We start from the raw sequence: 18,782 nt of genomic DNA, 5'->3' as shown, positions 1-18,782 counted from the left end.
ATTTTTCATCTACATCGTTTACCATTTGTTTTTTCTGTTGCTGATGTTAAACTGTTAGGATGCTTCAAAATCCTTAGCTGACATACGAAAAGAAACTTCAATACTTGTAAACCACCTTTTTATGCATCCAAAAGCTCAGATTAAGTCTGTTCAGTTCTTAAAATCAAGACTACTTTATTTACAGTACCAAATTTTTAAACTGCTGCACAAACTCTGAAATGTTTTGTATTTACAGGTATAGTCTGCCACCAACCGTGGCAACCAATCTGTGTTCGTGGAGCTAACTCTGCAAGACACCATAGAAAAACCTGGGTCATTAAGTTTGTAACTACTAAGCTTAGAGAGGTAGAGAGCTGGAGAATTAAACTGTACTTTTCTTGACCTCCTTTTAGAGCATTATATGCTTGCCTAATATGCTGAGATAATGTTTGAACAGGATGGGTCCACTGATCATGTTGTCTTGACCTAATTGATGCAAGTGAGACAAAAGCACAGTGCATCCTCTTGACATGGTTGTGATAGCTTGCTCCTCTTCCTAAGAGATCCTTCTAAGAGTCATTCTTGTATCTAGAGTAAACAGAAAAATAAGTACTTTAATACGTGTTCTGGTTTTGTTAGTGAGGGTGGGCCTAAGGTGGTATCTTCTGTAGGAAACTGCTGGAAGTCGCTCCCCTTTGTTCAGTGGACTCGGCCGGGCCTAGGGCGGACCCACTGCTGGCCAAGGCCGAGCCAATTGGTAGCAGAATGTCCCGTGATAACGCCTCTGCGATAACGTATTTAAGTAGGGGAAAACAGGAAAAAGAGAGAGGAGAAAATGTGACGCAGCTGAGAGGGGGAGGCGCGAGCCTCATGGGCCTTGCAGGCCTCACCCTCTGGCCTCCCGCCGGGCAGCCGACTGGGCCCAACTCGGCCCGGCCCGGCTGCAAGAAGTGGAGAGGAGATGAGAAGTGAATAAGATGTAAAAAGGATCCTGAGAGACGTCTGCCAGCCTGTTGTGAGGAACGGCTGCAGATGCCAAGGTCAGTTCAGAAGGAGGGGGAGGAGTAATATGGCTCCTGGCCAAGATTCCTCTGCAACTCGTGGTGAAGACCATGGTGGAGCGGGTTGTCCCCCTGCAGCCCATGGAGGTCCACGGAGGGGCAGAGATCCACCTGCAGCCCGTGGAGGACCCCACGCCAGAGCAGGTGGATGCCTGAAGGCAGCTGTGGCCCGTGGAGGGCCCGCTGGGACAGCTGTTCTAGAGGGACTGCACCCCGTGGAAGAGATGACCCACGCTGGAGCAGTTTCACGGAGGACCGTGGCCCGTGGGAGGGACCCCACGCTGGAGCAGTTTCACGGAGGGTGGGGGGAGCGAGAGACAGACTGCGTAGTCTGGTCCTGATCAGGGCTGAACTACGACAATACGCTTTGATAAATGCTAAGAAAAAAAAAACCACCAAAAAACTGATAAAGAATAATATTTACAATACAGACCAGAAGTGGGCGGAGCAGAGTGTGAATGCGTATGTATCTCAGTAATCAGGATGCACACAGAGAAAGATGCAGCAGCTCAGGAATTGTGGGGGGTGGTGTGATTGTCATAATAATTCTCAGTTGAATTGTATTTAGCTTTGCTTCTCACAATTATGTCCTAGCAGCTTCTGTATCTGTTTTAGTTGTTACACGTGTTCCGTCATTTCCCTCAAGATGACAGTCTTCTGCATAAAACACTTGGCTAGCTAGATTTTGTGCTTTGAGTCTCTTAGTTGTATTGGGGTTTTTTACAAGATTCTTAACTAACCTCATAATTTTGGAATGATGCTGTTCTTGTAAGGACTTGTGATGATGTTTCTGCAGAGAATATGTTTTTCATCTGAGAATTATACTGAAAAAAGTACTGGTGGGGGCGAGTGTTGGCCCTCGTACTTTCAGTTTCACACACAGACTTGCTGTGTCTGTTCAACAAGTGCTAGCAGCAGAAGTAACTTTGTCTTTGGGTCAGATCTGATCCCTGGCACCAATCTTTCTTCCTGAGTTGGCAGGGACTTCTCTGTGGGCTCCCCCACATTGCTGGTGATGATGCTTCTGGGATATTTGTTCAGAGTTTCTGACTCTGATTAGAAAGTCTCTGTCAAACCACAGGAACTGTTTTGGTTGAAGCGGCTGCGTTTAAATATACAAAGTTTGTTTCCTTGATTTTAAATTTTATAAAGAAATTGCCCCTTTGAAGATCATTACCTCCTATGTCTGTGTTTCAAGAGGTTTCTAGTATGTATTTTGTCTGCGAATCACAATCTGCCTACGGTTTTATGTCAGATGGGAACTGGAGCACAGTGTCTGGCAGAATCCGCTCTTGCCGTGCAATCTTCCACTGGAAAGTGGAACTGGGCTGTGTTATGGGATCCATACAGGAAAAGGCCTACTTCTTGTACCCTAGACAAGACTGGGATTTGAAATGTAGCTTTGGGCCTAATTCATATAGGACCTGTCTGAAATAAGAGCTTGGTTCTTACTATTTGATACCAGGAGGATGCTGTCACCTGTCTTGCAGAGTGCTTAAATGAGGTCACTAGGAGTTTGCTTCATTTTCAATCGGAAGAAAAATACTCGGGTCCTGAACATTTTCTGTTCAAATGTGGATGCTGTTTTTGTAGTGGCACATAGAGACAGGGCATGTATGGAAACAAGTGGCTTCAGTTTGTTTTAAAAATACAGCTTATGAAAGACAGGAGAATAACAGAAAGCATCAGCATCATGTAGCTAGAAAGATCCAAGTTGTGCTTAATGGCACTTCCTGCCATCTTGGACATCAAAGCAGGAGTAATTTTTTATTAGCTACATATGACCTGGTAGTTGTTTGCTCTTGCATGCAGTCTTGGTTCCCAATTTTTCTTGCATCTGAGTGTAGTTGATGCTATTCTTGAACATATTTATTTTCCATTGAGTTTCCAAACACAATATATGTTCCTGTGCAATCAAGTGCTTTTGTGGAGTCTGAGGCAGGCCTGATACACTGATTTTTTTTCAAGTTTGTTTGGTATATTAGCAGAAAGCTGAGTTTTGCTCCTGAAATCTATGAAGTCTTTTTAAATCAGTGAAAAGCTTTTTTTTTCTTTTGAAAATTGTATTGCTTGATGCAAGGATATTGCTTCTGAAAGAGGATTGCTGCTTATTGTCCTTAATGATGATAGTCAGTTTGGCAGAGTGCAGGCACAGTGGAAGTTTTATTCACTGTGTTTGGTAGAAAGGTAGCAAATATTTTTTTGGTGTATTTTAGTCGTGACAAAGATAACTGATCTTGTTGAGAGTAAATGGCACAGCTATTAGTACAATTTTGCTAGAATTACATTTAAAATGCAAAGATTTCTGGAGCAGTAGATAGTGATGAAGCATGGACTTTGTGCAGCGCTGTCAGGATTCCCTGATAAAGGGAACTGTTTAATTAAGCTTTTGTTTTAATATGGCTAAATGTAAAGGCACGCGTTAAGAAGGGAGAGAAACAGACCCTTGCCATGAAATGGAGCATTGGTATCCAGCAAATAAATCCATTTTAATAAGGAGGGTTGAACAATAAGGAGGGTATTTAGACAAGACACAAAAACAATTCCAGATCCCAAGAAAGAGTGTAAGACTTGGATCTTAGTGCTTGGCTTACTGAAACCAAAGGTAAAGGTTGTTTATTGTATGTTAACTTAATAGAAGGAAAAATGCAAGATCCTGTGATTTGTTTTGTCAAGAAAGGCAGAGCAAGACTTTGTTTGAAAACTGTATTTGATTAAATTGGAGTAACAATTCTATTGATTCTATGATAAAAGCACAATTTAACAATGAATTGTTGGAATGGCTGTTGAAATTGGGGAGTTTTTCATTTCCTGATGTGTGCATGTCAAGATAGGATTACTTTTTTTTTTGTCTAGATGTGCTTTAGTCAAAATAATAGCAGAGTAGTTAAGTGAATTAAAGTGCTCTCTGTTCAGTTTCAGAAGGGATGATTCTTGCTTCCAGCCTGTTTTTTAAAAACTGTGAAAATGTGCAGCAGGTTCATGTCACTCGTTTCTAATTAGAGCCTTGTGATATTCTGTATTTGTGAGGACTCATTTTAGTATCTGCAGCTGAAGGAGGGAAACCCCTCAAATGTTAATGCATCCGAGAGCGAGTGTGTGAGCTGCACGAGGGAAGTCCGCTGCTGGCCGTGCCAGGCAGAGGGCTGAATCCGGCAGCCTCTCGTCTGGCCAAACTTCCATTAATCTTAGCAGAAAGATGAAAACTGTTATGCGTGTCTAACTGGAATTTTCCGCCTAAGATGGATGCTTCATTAGGAGGAGGGGAAAAAACAAACCCAGATAGTGTCTGCCACTGGTATGATGCTCTGAACTGGAAGCGTGTTGCTTTCTGCGGGTCTGTGGCGGTGGCTGGGGAAGTGGGGTGCTGCTGCCCTGCGCTGGCCTCGGCTGGGGGATGCACAGGGTGTTTGCTGCCATGAGACAGCAGGAGTAGAAACTTCCATTTCTCAATGTGAAGATAATTTTGGCTTGAATGTGTGCTTTGTGTGAGTAAGGATTTGTTTTTTACAGTTCATCAGTCACGTGTTTTGTGATGTTTTATTATAATGGGTGACTGACAGGTGAGAGAAGGAATGGTCATACTTCTCAAATGCTTACAAAAGCCTTAAACAGTTGTTAGTCATGTTCTCTTTCTGAATGAAGAGCTGATAATGTACAAATAGTTGGAATGAGAAGCTCATTGTAGCTGTACAGCCTCTTTTATTAAGTTTCTTATAAAACTAGGCATAATAAATCACTTGGTTATAAGTCAGTAATGCAATGTGAGGTGGGAAATGTGTTTTCTTTTCATACGCTTTAAAACGCTTCTTGAAAGTAAAATGTGCTGGAAGAGTTGTGGGGGATGCAGCACCCACGTGTTGGCCGCTGTCACTTGATGATGTGGTGAGGGAGCTGAAGAGGTGAGGGTGCCACTGGCAGCCACTGCCTTCTGCTTCTGCGTTTTACTCACTTTCACTGTTGAGGTGGGGGACCCTGGGTTCATCACGCTGTGTGCATTGCTGCTTTCCCAGCAGGGAGGAAAGGAAACCAGTGGGCCAGCTAGAAATGTCCCAGGGGCCAGATCTGGCCAGCGTATCCTGCCAGCACAGGTAATCAGTAAGGTTTACTAGTACAGCATGGGCTTGGCGGGGTTAAAAGTCTGTGTTTTGCAGGAGAGTTAAGAGGATTGTGGGTTGAGAGTTTGTGTTAAATCTCTAAGAGTGGCAGGAGTTTGGGGGTGGTTGTTTTAAAAAGAAATAAAAACCAGCAAATGCAGCGTGGGCTGCTGAAGTTGTAAAGCAGACAGTGTTATTAGCCACAGGAGGGTTAAACCTTTGAACAGTATCTACTGTTTCACTCATAAATGTTAATTAATATATCTTTTTATTACTGACTCAGTTTCTGCTGCTAGCTCAGACTTTTCTGTTACTATCAGTGATATTTGTCCATTCTGAACATGGCCATGCTTTGCCCAGCGTTTGCTGGGTTTTATTTCAACAGTCAGCGCCGCCTCTGGGGCCCGGAAACCTCCTGCAAGAGCAGGGTGGGATTGAGCAGCTATCGAGAGGCTCTAAGAACAGAAAACTTCGTCCAGAAAATCCCTTTACAGGACTTTCTTCCCTTTCTAGCTATATGTCAGAAACCTCTGATAGAAGGGAACTGGAAACTGGATGGATTTTAAGAAGCTGTAGCCTCCCCCAGCCCCCCACCATCAATTACTGCTTGCACCTACAGGGTAAAATTAATGAAGTTGATTATATTTATTCAGAAATCTTGGTTGTATGAATTACTTAAATCTTTTGAAATAGAGAAATCACTTCTTGCAGAGTTCATGGGCTTTTTTTTTTTTTTAGGCTTGGTTGGTTACTTTAGTTTATTGTCCCCCTGATGCATGCTGCTCTCTGAAACACCCTGGGATGCACCTTCTGGAGTAATGCAAGATGTCCAGTTCAGATTAAAGACCACTGCAATGTTCAAAGCAAAAATACTGAAATAATTATAAGAGTACTATTAGAGACTGATTTCTAATGAAGATGAAAAGGAAGATGAATTTGGAGAGTGTAAAATGTAAAGCAAGATAAAAGAGGAAAGTGCTTAGAGGATAGAAATACATTGTGTCATTAGCAAAGAAAAAAAGAAAATATCTTATATGCTGCTTGCCTGACAGTCTTACTTGTTCACTTTGGTGTCATCATTTTCAACATGCAGGTTTAACAGAGGAAGTTTTTAGGGGTGTGTTTGTTAATGTGTGAAGAAAAAAAAAAGGCCAAAGAGTAATCTGTGTGATCAAAAGTGGTACCTTTCAGTGTATAATATTAAAGATGAGGGCTTCAAAGAATGTTTGGAGAGATCAAACACACATGATTGTGAGGCTGTAACTGATAATTTTATTTTAAAATTACCTGACATGTAAGGTTGACATTAAAGATAAGCCTAAATTTAGGGCTGGGGGAAAACTTCAGTATCCAATTCAATTGTGTGTTGTTTTTCTTAGGAAACTTTTCTGCAGATTTAAATTACAACTTTTTCTTGGTTTGTGTTTTTTGGTTTGCTTTTTTTTTTTGCTTTTTTTTTATAAATTAAAAATCAAATAGAGGTTTTTGATTTGGAAACACTCCTCATATGTCCTGTTGTGATTTAAACTTAAATTTCTGTACAGTACTCATTTACTGCTATGCCCTGGGCTTGCACCTGACCTGTGGCACTCCATGAGCAGGACGTTCCAGGCTGGCTGTCTCTGTCCTTATGTCTCCTGAAAGGTAGAATGTGTCATGTCTGGTAAAATGTAATTCAAAAAAGATGCTGGTTTACATGGAAAATTAGAAGGTGATACGTACATTACTAGAGCTTTCCTGACCCACTGAAGCAGCATTTCCAAATGGAAAACTTCAGATTTTTTCAGTTGATAAGACTTGTGTTTCGGTTTTCCATCAGTAAAATTCTCATTGCATATGAGTTCTCATTATGCACAAAAGCAGTGCTAACAGATTCATTTCCCAGGAGAAAAGGCAAAAGCATCACATATGCAATCCTGATACAAATAATTACTCCCACAGCAGATGCAGTATGGTAATATGGGGTTAAGCAAGGTGTGAAGGCTCACATGGTGGCCCTGCAAACATGAAGAACAACAGGATTTTGAACAGCCTTATTATCCGGACATTTAGTTAGGGCTCTCTGAACATGCACACTTGAAAAACCAGTTTAACAGCAACGTGTGCTGGTTGAGCACAGAGTCAACCAAGTGAGTCTGGGCAGGTGTTGGAAATCCTTTAAGGAAGCAAATATTCTCAGCTGATTCTCCAGGGCATCAGGGATGTGAGGTGTCCTTCAGAGGTGCAGGACTGTGGGTTGCATTCCTTTCCTTAATGACTGAGCCCTACCAAAGGAAGTCATACTTCCATTTCAAAAAACTTGTAGCATTAACTTCTTTTTATTTGGGTTGTCTTGGGCTAGGTTGATTGTGAGAGGAGCCACCTTTGGTTTGATTGGTGCAGTGTCCAGCAAAAGGAGTTGTGTTCCCATGAGTGAGGTTCACTAAGAGCTGTTGCAATAAGAGCAAAGTGATGTCTCATCCTCTAAAATGACATTTTGGTAAAATACATGCTCTAAACCACTCCCCTAAAATTAACACAGAGAGAAAATGTTTAATCTGAGTACCAGTTGAATTGTACTTGTTAGAGGAGGCATTAACATAGAGGGAGTGCTTCTCTGAAAATCCATGGTTTAAGAAAAAAATCAGAATAGTTTGTTTGTTAGGTGAGGTATCATAGGGACTTGTTCTTTTACAGCCTGTGTTTTGGGTAGCTGCTGGTTGCACCTAAATGTTAGAGATGGTTTGTGTTTGTCACTGTTCAGTTGTTTTTATTATGTTCTGCTGAGAAGATGGAAGCCCTTACTTTTCTGTTTGTTGCTGTGAAACTGTTTGAGTTTTATGACTTCTGACTGCATCAGCAGTTCTTAGTTGTGCATATTTGATTTTAGTGTTTTACAAGGTCATGGGGGTTAAGCCCCTCAGCTGTCACAGTTCTCTTTGCTGCTGATGGAAACACCTTAGCAGCAGCAAGTAAACTGCTGGCAAGATGAATTGCTGCACTAGATAAAGTTGTTACTAACCTAAGTGCTTCTCAGTAGAGAGTCACAGTATGAGGAAAAAACATATTCAAGAGTTCAATCAATTGTAGCTTTTTTCTAATGTACTATATTTACAACCTCTGACAATGAGCTGAGCGCAGCAAAAACCTGGCCTAATTGCAAGAACTGCAAAAAAATACTTGCACTTTTCTCCTAAGTAAATGTTTGGTTTTTTTTTCTTCAGGATGAAATGCCTATCTGCATTACAAAAGAAAACAATAACAGTTCTGTGTCTACTTTCATTAAGTGGTTGGAAAAGAGTGTACAAGTCCAGATTTTTCTTTGGGTCTATCTATATTTCAGGTTACACGCTGGAGCATGTTCCCTGATGCTTGTAGTTCTAAGGGGAATATTGTACATTTTGATGGTGCTTTTATTATCACTTTTCACTTTCAAAAATGTCTGTAAGATTTTGGGTACAGTCCTGTGCCATAGCTTGCCAAGAGTAAGCCTTTGTCGTTCTGGAGTGTAAGCATAGAAAATAACACAGGACTTCATAATGTATCTGTAATTCACATCAGCACCAAAGTTTTATGATTTGAGAGAGATATGCATTACTTCTGTGAGACTGCATGTAAATATATATCTTTAGGCAACATTTTTATTTTTTTGTAACATTGCTGACTTAACTTGTAAAAATACTGTTGTTTTTTCATCTTAGGTCTGAGAGTAACTGTGTTACTAACATCATCCCTCATGGTATTGGGAGCTGGCCTGAGATGTGTTCCAGTTTCAGACCTAGAAATTAGGAAGAAGTAAGTGAATTAGTTATTTTTAATATACACATTTTGTACTTTCTGTTAATGTAAGCTTTGCTGATACTGCAAAGAAATGTTAGTACAAATTTTCTGTATGAATTTGATACACCAAATGCTTGTTATGTGAACATGGGATTACATGCTTCTTAAATGGATTTTTCTAGTCCTTCTTCTACATCATATCTGAAGATCAGAAAGCCCTTCACAAACTTGAGTTAGTTAAGCCTCACCCCATTCTGCCTAACTAATACTAATCTGCTTTGCAAACAAGGAAGCAGAGATTTAGCAAGGTTCAGAAACTGGCCCAAGATCACACAGGGAACCATGCCACAAAACCCAAAAATATGTAATTTGTATGCAAATGTTAAATAATTAGTTCATGTTTCTCACATTGGGTGTGTGGGCTTGTGCAGTGAGACAGATGAATTTACACAGAATGACCTTATCATGAAGTCTTTCTCAGTCTGCATTCCAAAATAGTCTTGTACTTTCTCTGTGGTTGAAATTAATGCCTTCTGTACATGTGAAATTTAAGAGTTTGTGATAATGACAGATTCCTTCCTAAAAATCACATAGTCCAAACAATTTGGTTGTCCTGTCAACCTATCCTGAACCTGGGATTCCCTGGTAAGTACAGGAGTCTCACTCATCTTGTACAGCCAGGGAGTACAGTTCACTGGTTCACTTAACTTTCTTTTGCCTCTCATGCTGAAGGAGGAAGGAGTACAGGCATTACTGCATTTTTCTGCAGCTTCAAAGACAGTAGTAGCAGTAGCTCTTCACTAGTTGTTCTTGCATAATATGCAAGAACTAAGAAAAGAGCTTTTTATAAAAGGTTTTTATGTGATTTTTGGTTTGTTTTGTTTTCCTTGAATTCTAGTCAGCTTCCAGGCAGTTCTTTTATTATTTCAACAAGGTCCTTTTTTTTTTTTTTTTAATCTTAGTATTGCTTACCCTGAAAGTCAGCTTGGAAATATTTAAGTTGAGAAAGAAAATATTTGGTGTGAAGTAGAAGGCAGATGGCTGGGTACCATGGATAAAACAAAGGAAGAGGTTCAGAGAGGGGACTGAGAATGTAATAAATGCATTGGTTGCAAAACCATCCCAATTCAGGCCTAAGTAGCTTGTATGTAATGAATGGCTTAGTTTACTAAATACAGTGTGATGAGTAGGGGAGAATGCAATTTCAGTTCTTGGGCGCTTAGTGAGCATATAAGGCAGCACCCAAGGTGTTCCTGATGTTAGTTGCCCAGCGTTGCTCGTTTCAATGTGGTGTTCAAGGACTTTATGAGCAGGGGAGGCTAAACTAACCGTATTGTGCTGTCTTTCACAGTGACGCTTTTAAGATGAAAATGTACTGTAAGGTGGCTAGGAAGAGCTGTCCTCATTGTGCCCTTGTTTTACCTTGTATCAGGATGCTAAGGGGTGCTCAACATCTAGTTCATCCATTCTGACCAGTCTAGGGTTAAACATAATTTGTTTTTTAATTGGGCCGGATGGCCTAAATGCAGTGAAATGTGGTGCCTTATGTAGCCAAAGCAAGGATGAAGACTGTAAGAACCCGAGAAGAAATTCCCAAAAGAGATTTAGATGTGAGGTATCATTAGGAGGTGAGAAGGAGAGTTTCCACATGTTCTGATCACCTTTAAACAAGGTTTTCCACTGTAGCTGCAGAGAGGAGTCCTAGGAGAACAATGAAATAAATAACAAAGGAGAAACATTCAAAGAACAGCTTTTTTAACTAGGGAGAGAAAGTCTGTGGACTGTATAGAATCTGATGAGATGTATGAAATGTGATGATACGTTTTATTGAAAACTGTATAGGGAAAGAAAAAAGCATGAGCAGAATCCTGATGGAAAAGATTGCTAATTTCATTTATTCATACTAAGAAAATGTGCATCACCTCCAGCTGAAATTGATAAATTTGCTTCCTTAGCCTACTCCAAAAACAGAGACAATTTCAAGAATTGGAGCTGTACCTGAGGAAGTAGTTTGATCTTTTACACAATTTGATTAAAATCTACACAGGATTCATCGTAGCTAACTGTGTGAAGCAAGAGGATGGTTTTCAGTGAAGGTTTCTGTAGACATTGTAAATAATTGTACAGACTGTGTGATGTTATACCAGATAACCTGCATTGTTTTGAGGACTAAGACTCAAGGCCAATTTTCATCAATTACTTGAAGCATGATGCCAGATAAAATAATATTTTTGAGATGAGCATCACTGCTTAATGCATTAGCAACAACTGGCTGAGCACTAAACTCTGCACTTATTCTGAATGTGTATATGTGTTAATGTGACGCTTTGAACATTACAGAGCCAGCCAGATGGACAAGATCACACACAAGCTAATATTGAAGTATTTCAGAAGCCAGTGTAACTGGAATTTCTTTAAATGGTTTTGCATGTTTTGTACTGTGTTTCTTCAGTCCCTTGGTAATCTGCAGTAATATACTGAAGAATTTCCATAGGGCAATTATGTCAGAGTTAAAATTACAAGAATGTTCATGAAGTTTGTCAGGTTTATAGTTTTTTTTTTCTACTTTGTAGCTGTCTCTGCTGCATGAGCTCTTGTAATTTAACATTAAGGAGAGCTACTAAAGCCCGTTGGCTATCAGAGCAATCAGACGTGAGGAAATCGCTGTAAAGACTGACATTTAATCCTGACTGCTTCATGCTCCTTATCTCACACAGACCTGTAATATCAAAGTGCATTCTTAAGCTCCTTTTTAGTCTGTAATTATTCTTTTGGCTGCAGCATGTAACAGCAGACTAGAACTATCTCCAGTTCTCCAAGTCATGTTTTAAACACAAACCTTAACCTCTGTATTCAGTTCATTTGATGCCCGTGTATATGCGTGACTTGTATGAGGGAGAATTCAGGTTGCACATTTGACTGTGTCTCTTGAAGGAGCCGTTCCTTAGAGTGAATTTTTGTTCTCTACCAGTGTGTGACCTAAAACTGTACTGGGAATCGATGACAGAACTGCATAAACTCAGTGAAGGCTGAAGTGGGAGTGCATGATGAGAATGTGGAAGTATGGACTTGTGTGTGAGATTGAGGAACTAACCTATACATGGACTCGTAAAGTCTCTCTCATGTGCACACAGGCTCTTACCCGCTTTCCTCTTCAGCCCACTAAACTGTGAGGTTAATGTGTGTATCATACAGACAAGGAGGTTAAAAAGAATTTTTCCTATGCACATGTGGAATTGCCAAATGTGCCAGATATGACAGTGAATTTGACTTCTAAAAGTAAAACCCCAAACCATTATTTCTTTCTAAATGTTACAAAACCTCATTTGCCACACCTGTTTTTTTAGTACATACTTAATATAAATAATACATGAAAACATAGCAGAAAACGGACACTATGAAATTGTACTGTTCCTGACCTTGTACCTTCATCCCTTCCCTGAAGGTTACAAGAGCATCACTAATGCTGTTTGCCTGCATTTTGTCCAGTCTTTTCCTTTTTTTAGTACTACTTGGCACTCTTGGACTCTTTTAGAATTTATCCTAAATGTTAACATTACTAGAAGACTATTTTTAATAGATAAAATCAGGGTTATTTGTTCTTCCCCCCCAACATAACACGTCATATTTATCTCATATTCAGTGTTTAGGAATGGATTTAAATACAGCTTAGGTCTTTCATATGATTGTAAAATAATAAATCTAGGTAAAAAGCTGTATGAGCTGAAATGTATAAGAAGGAAATAAATGGTGAAATCAGCCTATAGCAATAAATCTGTGGCTCTTAAGACTGACCATGTGATGTAAGACTTCTTAAAATGTTTTGAAAGACAGGATAATTAAAGATGTGGAAGTAAAGGATGTAACATAATTTGTCATTTGTATTGAATATATTAATTAAGCAATTTATTAGAACTTGGTATGCTGTGGGCTGGTAGTGTTTGGCCTTCACATTAGATTACACAACAGAGAAGATTGAAGACCTTGAGTCACAGCAGTTGAGAGGGTGCTCCTTGGCACTAAGTACCATTAAAACATTTGTTGGGAAGCCAGTGAAACAGTAACATGGAGAATGGTGATGGAAACAGGAGTGATTATTTACAATGACATTTTTTGGGGGGACACGACAGTAATTGATGGATCCTCTAAAGGATTTTTTTCTTTAAAAATACTGCTTCTTAGAATTCTGGTTTTTTTTGTCTACTCTTAGATACATTTATGTTAACTTTTTCCTTTATTGTATTTGAAGATTCACTCTTTCCACATCTTTGGTACACAGTGTTTCTGTTAGCTAGTTGCAACCTAGTCTGCATTTTATTCTTGTTACACTTACTCTTTAATAGTTCCACGTTTTCCCCTTTTGCATCCCTGAAAACCTAAAGGATGACATGGGATCATCTCATTATTTGTCTTTCCTGATCCTAAAATGACCGTGAGTTGCCATTCTCATGGATGAAAAATGCAAAAGGGCGCCTCAGAGAAGGTAATTCCGGTAAAGACAAGGCATACTAGGATTCTCGTATTCCCTGGCAATACTGAACACTTGTGTGCTCTAAAAACCACCCCAAACTGGACCAGCTGTGGAGAAGAGGGATTAAAATGTTCCAGGGAAAGAAAAGAGCCTTAGGAGAGGAGGGTAGGAGAGCCTGCCTGTAAGAAGTAAAGACAGTGATGCATGTTGTGTGCTCCCTAACTCACTGGGGAAGAGAAATGAAAAAAGTATTTAATCTGAAGTGTAGTTCTGGGAGTAAAAAGATGAATAAACGTACCTGTTTGTATGCTGTAGCTCAGTGAGCATAGGAGGAAGATGTTAAGATGGAACACTTTCCTGGTGCTGATGGCTGTTGCTGGTTTGTGCTTTGGCTGCAGTGCTGGGGGAAGGCTGAGCTGGGTTAATCCAAAGCGGGGGGGGGGGGGGAGGGGGAGGGGCGGAGTGGGGGGAGGAAATGAGTCATTCATGGGGAATATTTAATTTTTATATCCCTTTAACTTAGCAGTTGAGCTTATTTTTATTACCTCCCCCAGCTTCATCTTAAACAAGTTTTACTTTTTCACCTCTGCCCCAAAGCTGTTGTTTCAAAAGAGGGGTCCTGTGAGTTGTTTCGAAGTGTTGATGATTTTTTTCCTGCTTTGCTTATTTGTCGATGGCAGTGGTGGATTTGGTGGGTGTTTGAGTGTCCTGCTGGCCACTGCCCGAGCTGCACGTCGCTTCATGCACCAGCAGCCACTGATCAGCGCTGCCACTTAGCTGGCAGCCGAATTGGCTTCTCTTTCAGCTGAAGCAGCCTTAGTGGAAACAGGAGGCAGCCTGACAGTTTTGGTGACAAATACTCTTCCCTTTTGCTCCTGTGCTGGATTTCAGCTGTGGCACTGTGGGTGTCATCCGCCTCCCTCGGTGGTGGTGGTAACTGCTGAATTAGCAATTTACAGACCCTCTGTAAATTCTTGGAGTGGTAAATCCAGTAGATATAGTAAACAAAATGCAAATCTCAGAAAGGGCTTGATATTGCAGCGATATTCAATGGGCAGCACTTCTATGAGGGCTCAGCTGGCATAAGCCTATGCTGGAAGGGAAGAGAATTCATATTCTTTGTGGGATTTTTAGCTCCATCTCATATAATGGCAGATGTTATCCTCAACTGTAGAAAGCTTTTAATTTTTTTTAATCATATAGAGTTCTTTGCCTTAGTCTTGTGACTCATATTCTGCTGGCTCATTTGTGTCCTTAAAGAATAATTCATATTGAATTTGTATCAAAGTTACTGCATTATAATCAAAACACCCTCTTGCTCTTTCACTGGCCTATGAAAAATTGTTCAGGAGTTTTTAAATAAGTCTTGCTTATTGCATTTCCTAATTTGCTATATCTCCTGTACACTCCTACTCTTTTACTGGAGAGAGAAAAAAAAAAAAACAAAACAAACCTATTTAGGACCTATCTTGTGCTAAGTAATCTCCATCAGCTTTCTCCCATGGCAGTGCTGATAGCAACCAGTCCTGCTGTCCTTCTCTGATAACTTGTTTCAGTATGTTTTCCCTCATTAGCCCATAATGTAATTGCCTACGTCATTTTTACAGCAATGCTGTTTATTTTGAGTCTGTTCATATTTGATGATCTTGTCCTCTGTTAATGTTGCTTTAAAGTTATCCTCTTTTAAGAATGAGTTTGTGGTGTGGACTAGCTCTAAAAGAAAAAGACCCAAACTTTTAGTAAAAAAAAAAACCCAAATGCCAAAAAGAAGGTTTGATTTCATGTGCCCTCATCCTTCAAACTTGGATAAAGCTTTAATGAAGAAACCCTCGTCAGCCGTGTGATAGCTGTGATGGCTGCACAATAACATGGCGTGAGGATGTGAGTGAATTTGTCTTGCTGTACGCATGCCTCGTCCCTTTCCTCTGACAGAATGACTGATGGAGATGGCAGGGTCTTGGCCTGAGATTGCTGCTTGCTCTCCTTGCAAATCATTCTCTCCCTTGGCAGGTTCGCAGTAATAATAGTTTTAGAGTAACTCCACTTTTCCAATCCTTTTAAATTTAAAACCAAAACTCACTGATTTTTCAGACTGTTGCAGATGTACTTGCTGTTTTCTTTAAGAGTGGGAGAAGAAGCGTGAGGCTTGGATGCCTGGGAGATGCCATGGTCCTTTCCAAGTCCGCTCCCATGATGACATGACAGACTGTGCTGAGCCCATGGTTTGTACAATGGGTGATGTGAGCCCAGTTCCTGATGAAAATGGTTGACAGTCCATTTTCAAAAGCTTTTTTTCTCTTTTCTTTGTCACTTTTTATTGCTGGAGATAATGTACCACACAGTGACTCAGGCTTTCTGCTTGTAATAATTTTTCTTACTGATGGGGAAAACCAGCTTTAAATTATTCTATGTATCAATGGTTGCATGCATCAAAAACAAGCTAAAAAAATGCTAATGGCCTCAATCCATGAATATCCAGAAGGCATAAAGCTTTTGTAGTATAAATAGATAATTTAATGAAAATATTGAAAGGAAGTGCATTTCCATGAAATTCATCTGTCAGAATGTTATTTTTAATAGATGAATTCATTGTTTTACCAGACGTATTTTTCTTTCCAGTCCTTTTCCAACATAGAGCCTTACTGCACTCTGGGTTATAAACAGGACAGCATTTGCAGCAGGTTCTCCCCATACTTTGTAGCAGTGAATTGCTGTAAAGCATGAATTTGACCCCTCTAATTCTATCTTTGCCTTAAAAAGTACCTGAAAAGGTTCCACTTAGAGGGTTCTTTTGTTTTGTTTTATTTCTGTGAGTCTAAAGGAAAAGCTCTATCCTTTTCTAGTAACTTGATTGTGAAAAGTCAGAGGTGGTTCTTTGCAAAACTGTTATCGGTTCCTCTGAGGTACAATAAATCTTCTAATATATAATGTGGATAAGTCCATCTCGCTTCATATTGCTTTTCCTGGGCAAGTAACTTGCATCATACATCGATGTAGAGACTAGAATAGGAGGTATTTACTTGCTTTGTTGCCATGTAGTGAGGCTAAATTCAATGGCACTTGAAGAGTGCTCTGAAGTCCTGCAGTGGAACGGTCTCTTTCATTTGCTTCCAGTAGTTCCCACAATGAGCTAATAGCTGTATAAACTTATTTATCTTCCAAATTAGCAGGAATTGAACAATCCACTTCTTTCAATAAGTGAAAATGTCAGGCATGTGAAAGAAAAGCTAGCCATCCATTTCTGTAAAACATTAACTTCTTTATCTGGAATCCCTTTTTGCGTCAGTTGTTAGGATCAGCAATTAAATCTACTAAACTCTTCCAGCCTCAGAGGCACACTACAGCACTGTCTTCGAGCAGCAGCAGACTAGCGCGCTCGGCGACTTCGTTGCTCCTTACACTTTGCCAAACAGCAACAAAACTGAATTACCAATTTATTTTCACTCCATCTGTATAGAAGTTTGAATAGTGTCTAAGCAGTCAACTCTCATGGCAGCTAGTAGGAAAAGTATGGTAAAAGTTTCAGGGGGGAAAAAACACAAACCCAAAATCTCATCTTCACAAGGCTCTTGAGGCGAGTTCTGCTCTCTTCAAGGACCCAGAGGAACCTAATTTCTCATCTGACCAAGGGCTCATCAGAGGTTGATAGAGAAAATGTCTGTTTAGAAAGTTAGAGCAATGCACTGGGGCCGACAGCCTCGCTCTTGCTCTGTGTTGCCTGACAAAGAAAAGATGAAAAAGCTTTTTCCATTCTGCTAGTCAGTGTTAAAATACTGATACAGCTTCTCTGGTCCTAGCTTTCCTAAAACAAGTTCAACTAACACATCTTCGAACTGAACTTTGGAGACTTATTTTAGTTTTGTGGTTTAAATCCCTTGTATTAAAAGTAATTTCTTGGGTAAGTAGTTTCCCCTATATTGTTGCCTTTGTTTCTGCATCTAAGTACAGAAACTAACAAGATTTTCTTTAATTTAAAATGCTCTTAAGTCTAGGCATGAGACATACTGTGGTAGAAACATTGAATGTCTGGGTTTTTTACGTAGGAGTAAGTGTTTGTGTAACACAGCTTTTTAATAGCTTAACAAATCCAGTACCTGACGGGACTGTGACCATGTATGAAAAGTTTCAACCCGTACGGGGAGAAAAAGATAAATAAAGCTGACTGTAAATGGAAGCTCTTTCCCATCTTACCTATGTGGTATTATCATCACTCACTAAAACCTTTTTCCTGTATAATCTCACTTTTTTTTTTCCATACCCAGTTTGCTCAGTGATATTGTAATTTCAGCATTTGTAGACTTACGTGTTTTTCTGTTGTTGCCTGTTAAGATATTGCAACAGTGACAGCAGGGAGTGAATAAAGCAAGTATAACCAGGTTACTACTTAATACTTATATAATAAATGATCTCAGGGAAATGATGAAAACCATATAATTTAAATTATTTATAATGTAACTTAACAAAAGTTTGGAAAAGAAATTACAATATAGTACAAGAAGAGTTTTTCTTCTCTGATTTCTATTGTTATGTTTGAACTATCCCTTGTCCTGTTTTTCTGCAGTTCAGAGACTAGCTTAGGAGCAAATGCGATCTTTATTTTGCAAAGAAGGGTGTGTTCATATATGTTTGTGTATTAATTTTTTGTATAGATAGATACATAATGTAAATGTATAAGTTAAGCATTATTGTGATGCTGTGGCCCATGATATTTAGCACTAGCATTTGCTACCAGTCTTGAATTTATTTATTTATTTTTTTTTGAAAGGGCGTATGTGTTCAACTGCGGCTTGGAAGAGCACAAAAATTCATTAGCACAGGGGTCAGGTGTGCAAAAACCCTTGAAATTTCGAAATGAGTCTTTGACTTGGCTTCTGAAATAGTTAGAAATAAGATATATTGGGTACATGTTTACTTCCCCACTTTTGCTTTAAGCTAGACAGTCATCAATTATTTTATAAGTCAAGGATGAATTTCTGGTGTCACTTTTTCCAATTTTCTGTTTCGAGATTGTGATTAAAAAGCTTTCCACTCTTGTGTCATTTTCTATTATTTGAACTCAATAACTTTCTACTTTTTGATACATGAAAATAATTAGATGGTGGTTGGGTAAATAATGCTTCTGAAAACAGAGCAGAGCTGGATGCATAACGGATGAAAATTACCCTGTTAGTGTAGTAAGTCTGAAAAATATGTTTCCATCTGGATAGAGTCCTGAGCTGAAGTTATCTTGTTAGCCCTTTTCTCAGGGAAGAGAAATCTTGTTGTGGAGAATGAAACTGAAATAGTGGCAGGGAAAAATGCAGTTGCTCTCTGCACCTTTTCAATAGCAGAAACAAGAAGAAAATTAAGGAGTAGCAGAAACAAATGTCTCTTGGTGTTGAAGCAATTTTTAGCACTGATGGTGTAGAAGACGAG

The 18,782-nt window shown here is 39.6% G+C and overlaps 1 protein-coding gene across 1 annotated transcript in view; it reads left to right on the top strand.

The window, feature by feature from the left end:
• The window catches only part of SLC49A4 (solute carrier family 49 member 4), a 66,002-nt gene that overhangs the window by 11,659 nt on the left and 35,561 nt on the right, over positions 1-18,782 (top strand). Inside the window, exon 2 of the mRNA XM_086750724.1 lies at positions 8,818-8,911. Within this exon, the coding sequence (XP_086606850.1) occupies positions 8,818-8,911 (94 nt within the window). The remainder of the gene's footprint in view (positions 1-8,817; positions 8,912-18,782) is intronic.

Source organism: Chlamydotis macqueenii, chromosome 6 (genome assembly GCF_036417535.1).
Source record: "Chlamydotis macqueenii isolate bChlMac1 chromosome 6, bChlMac1.mat, whole genome shotgun sequence".
Taxonomy (NCBI): Eukaryota; Metazoa; Chordata; class Aves; order Otidiformes; family Otididae; genus Chlamydotis; species Chlamydotis macqueenii.
Note: the sequence above shows the minus strand (reverse complement) of the source record. Positions and strands in the feature narration are given on the sequence as shown.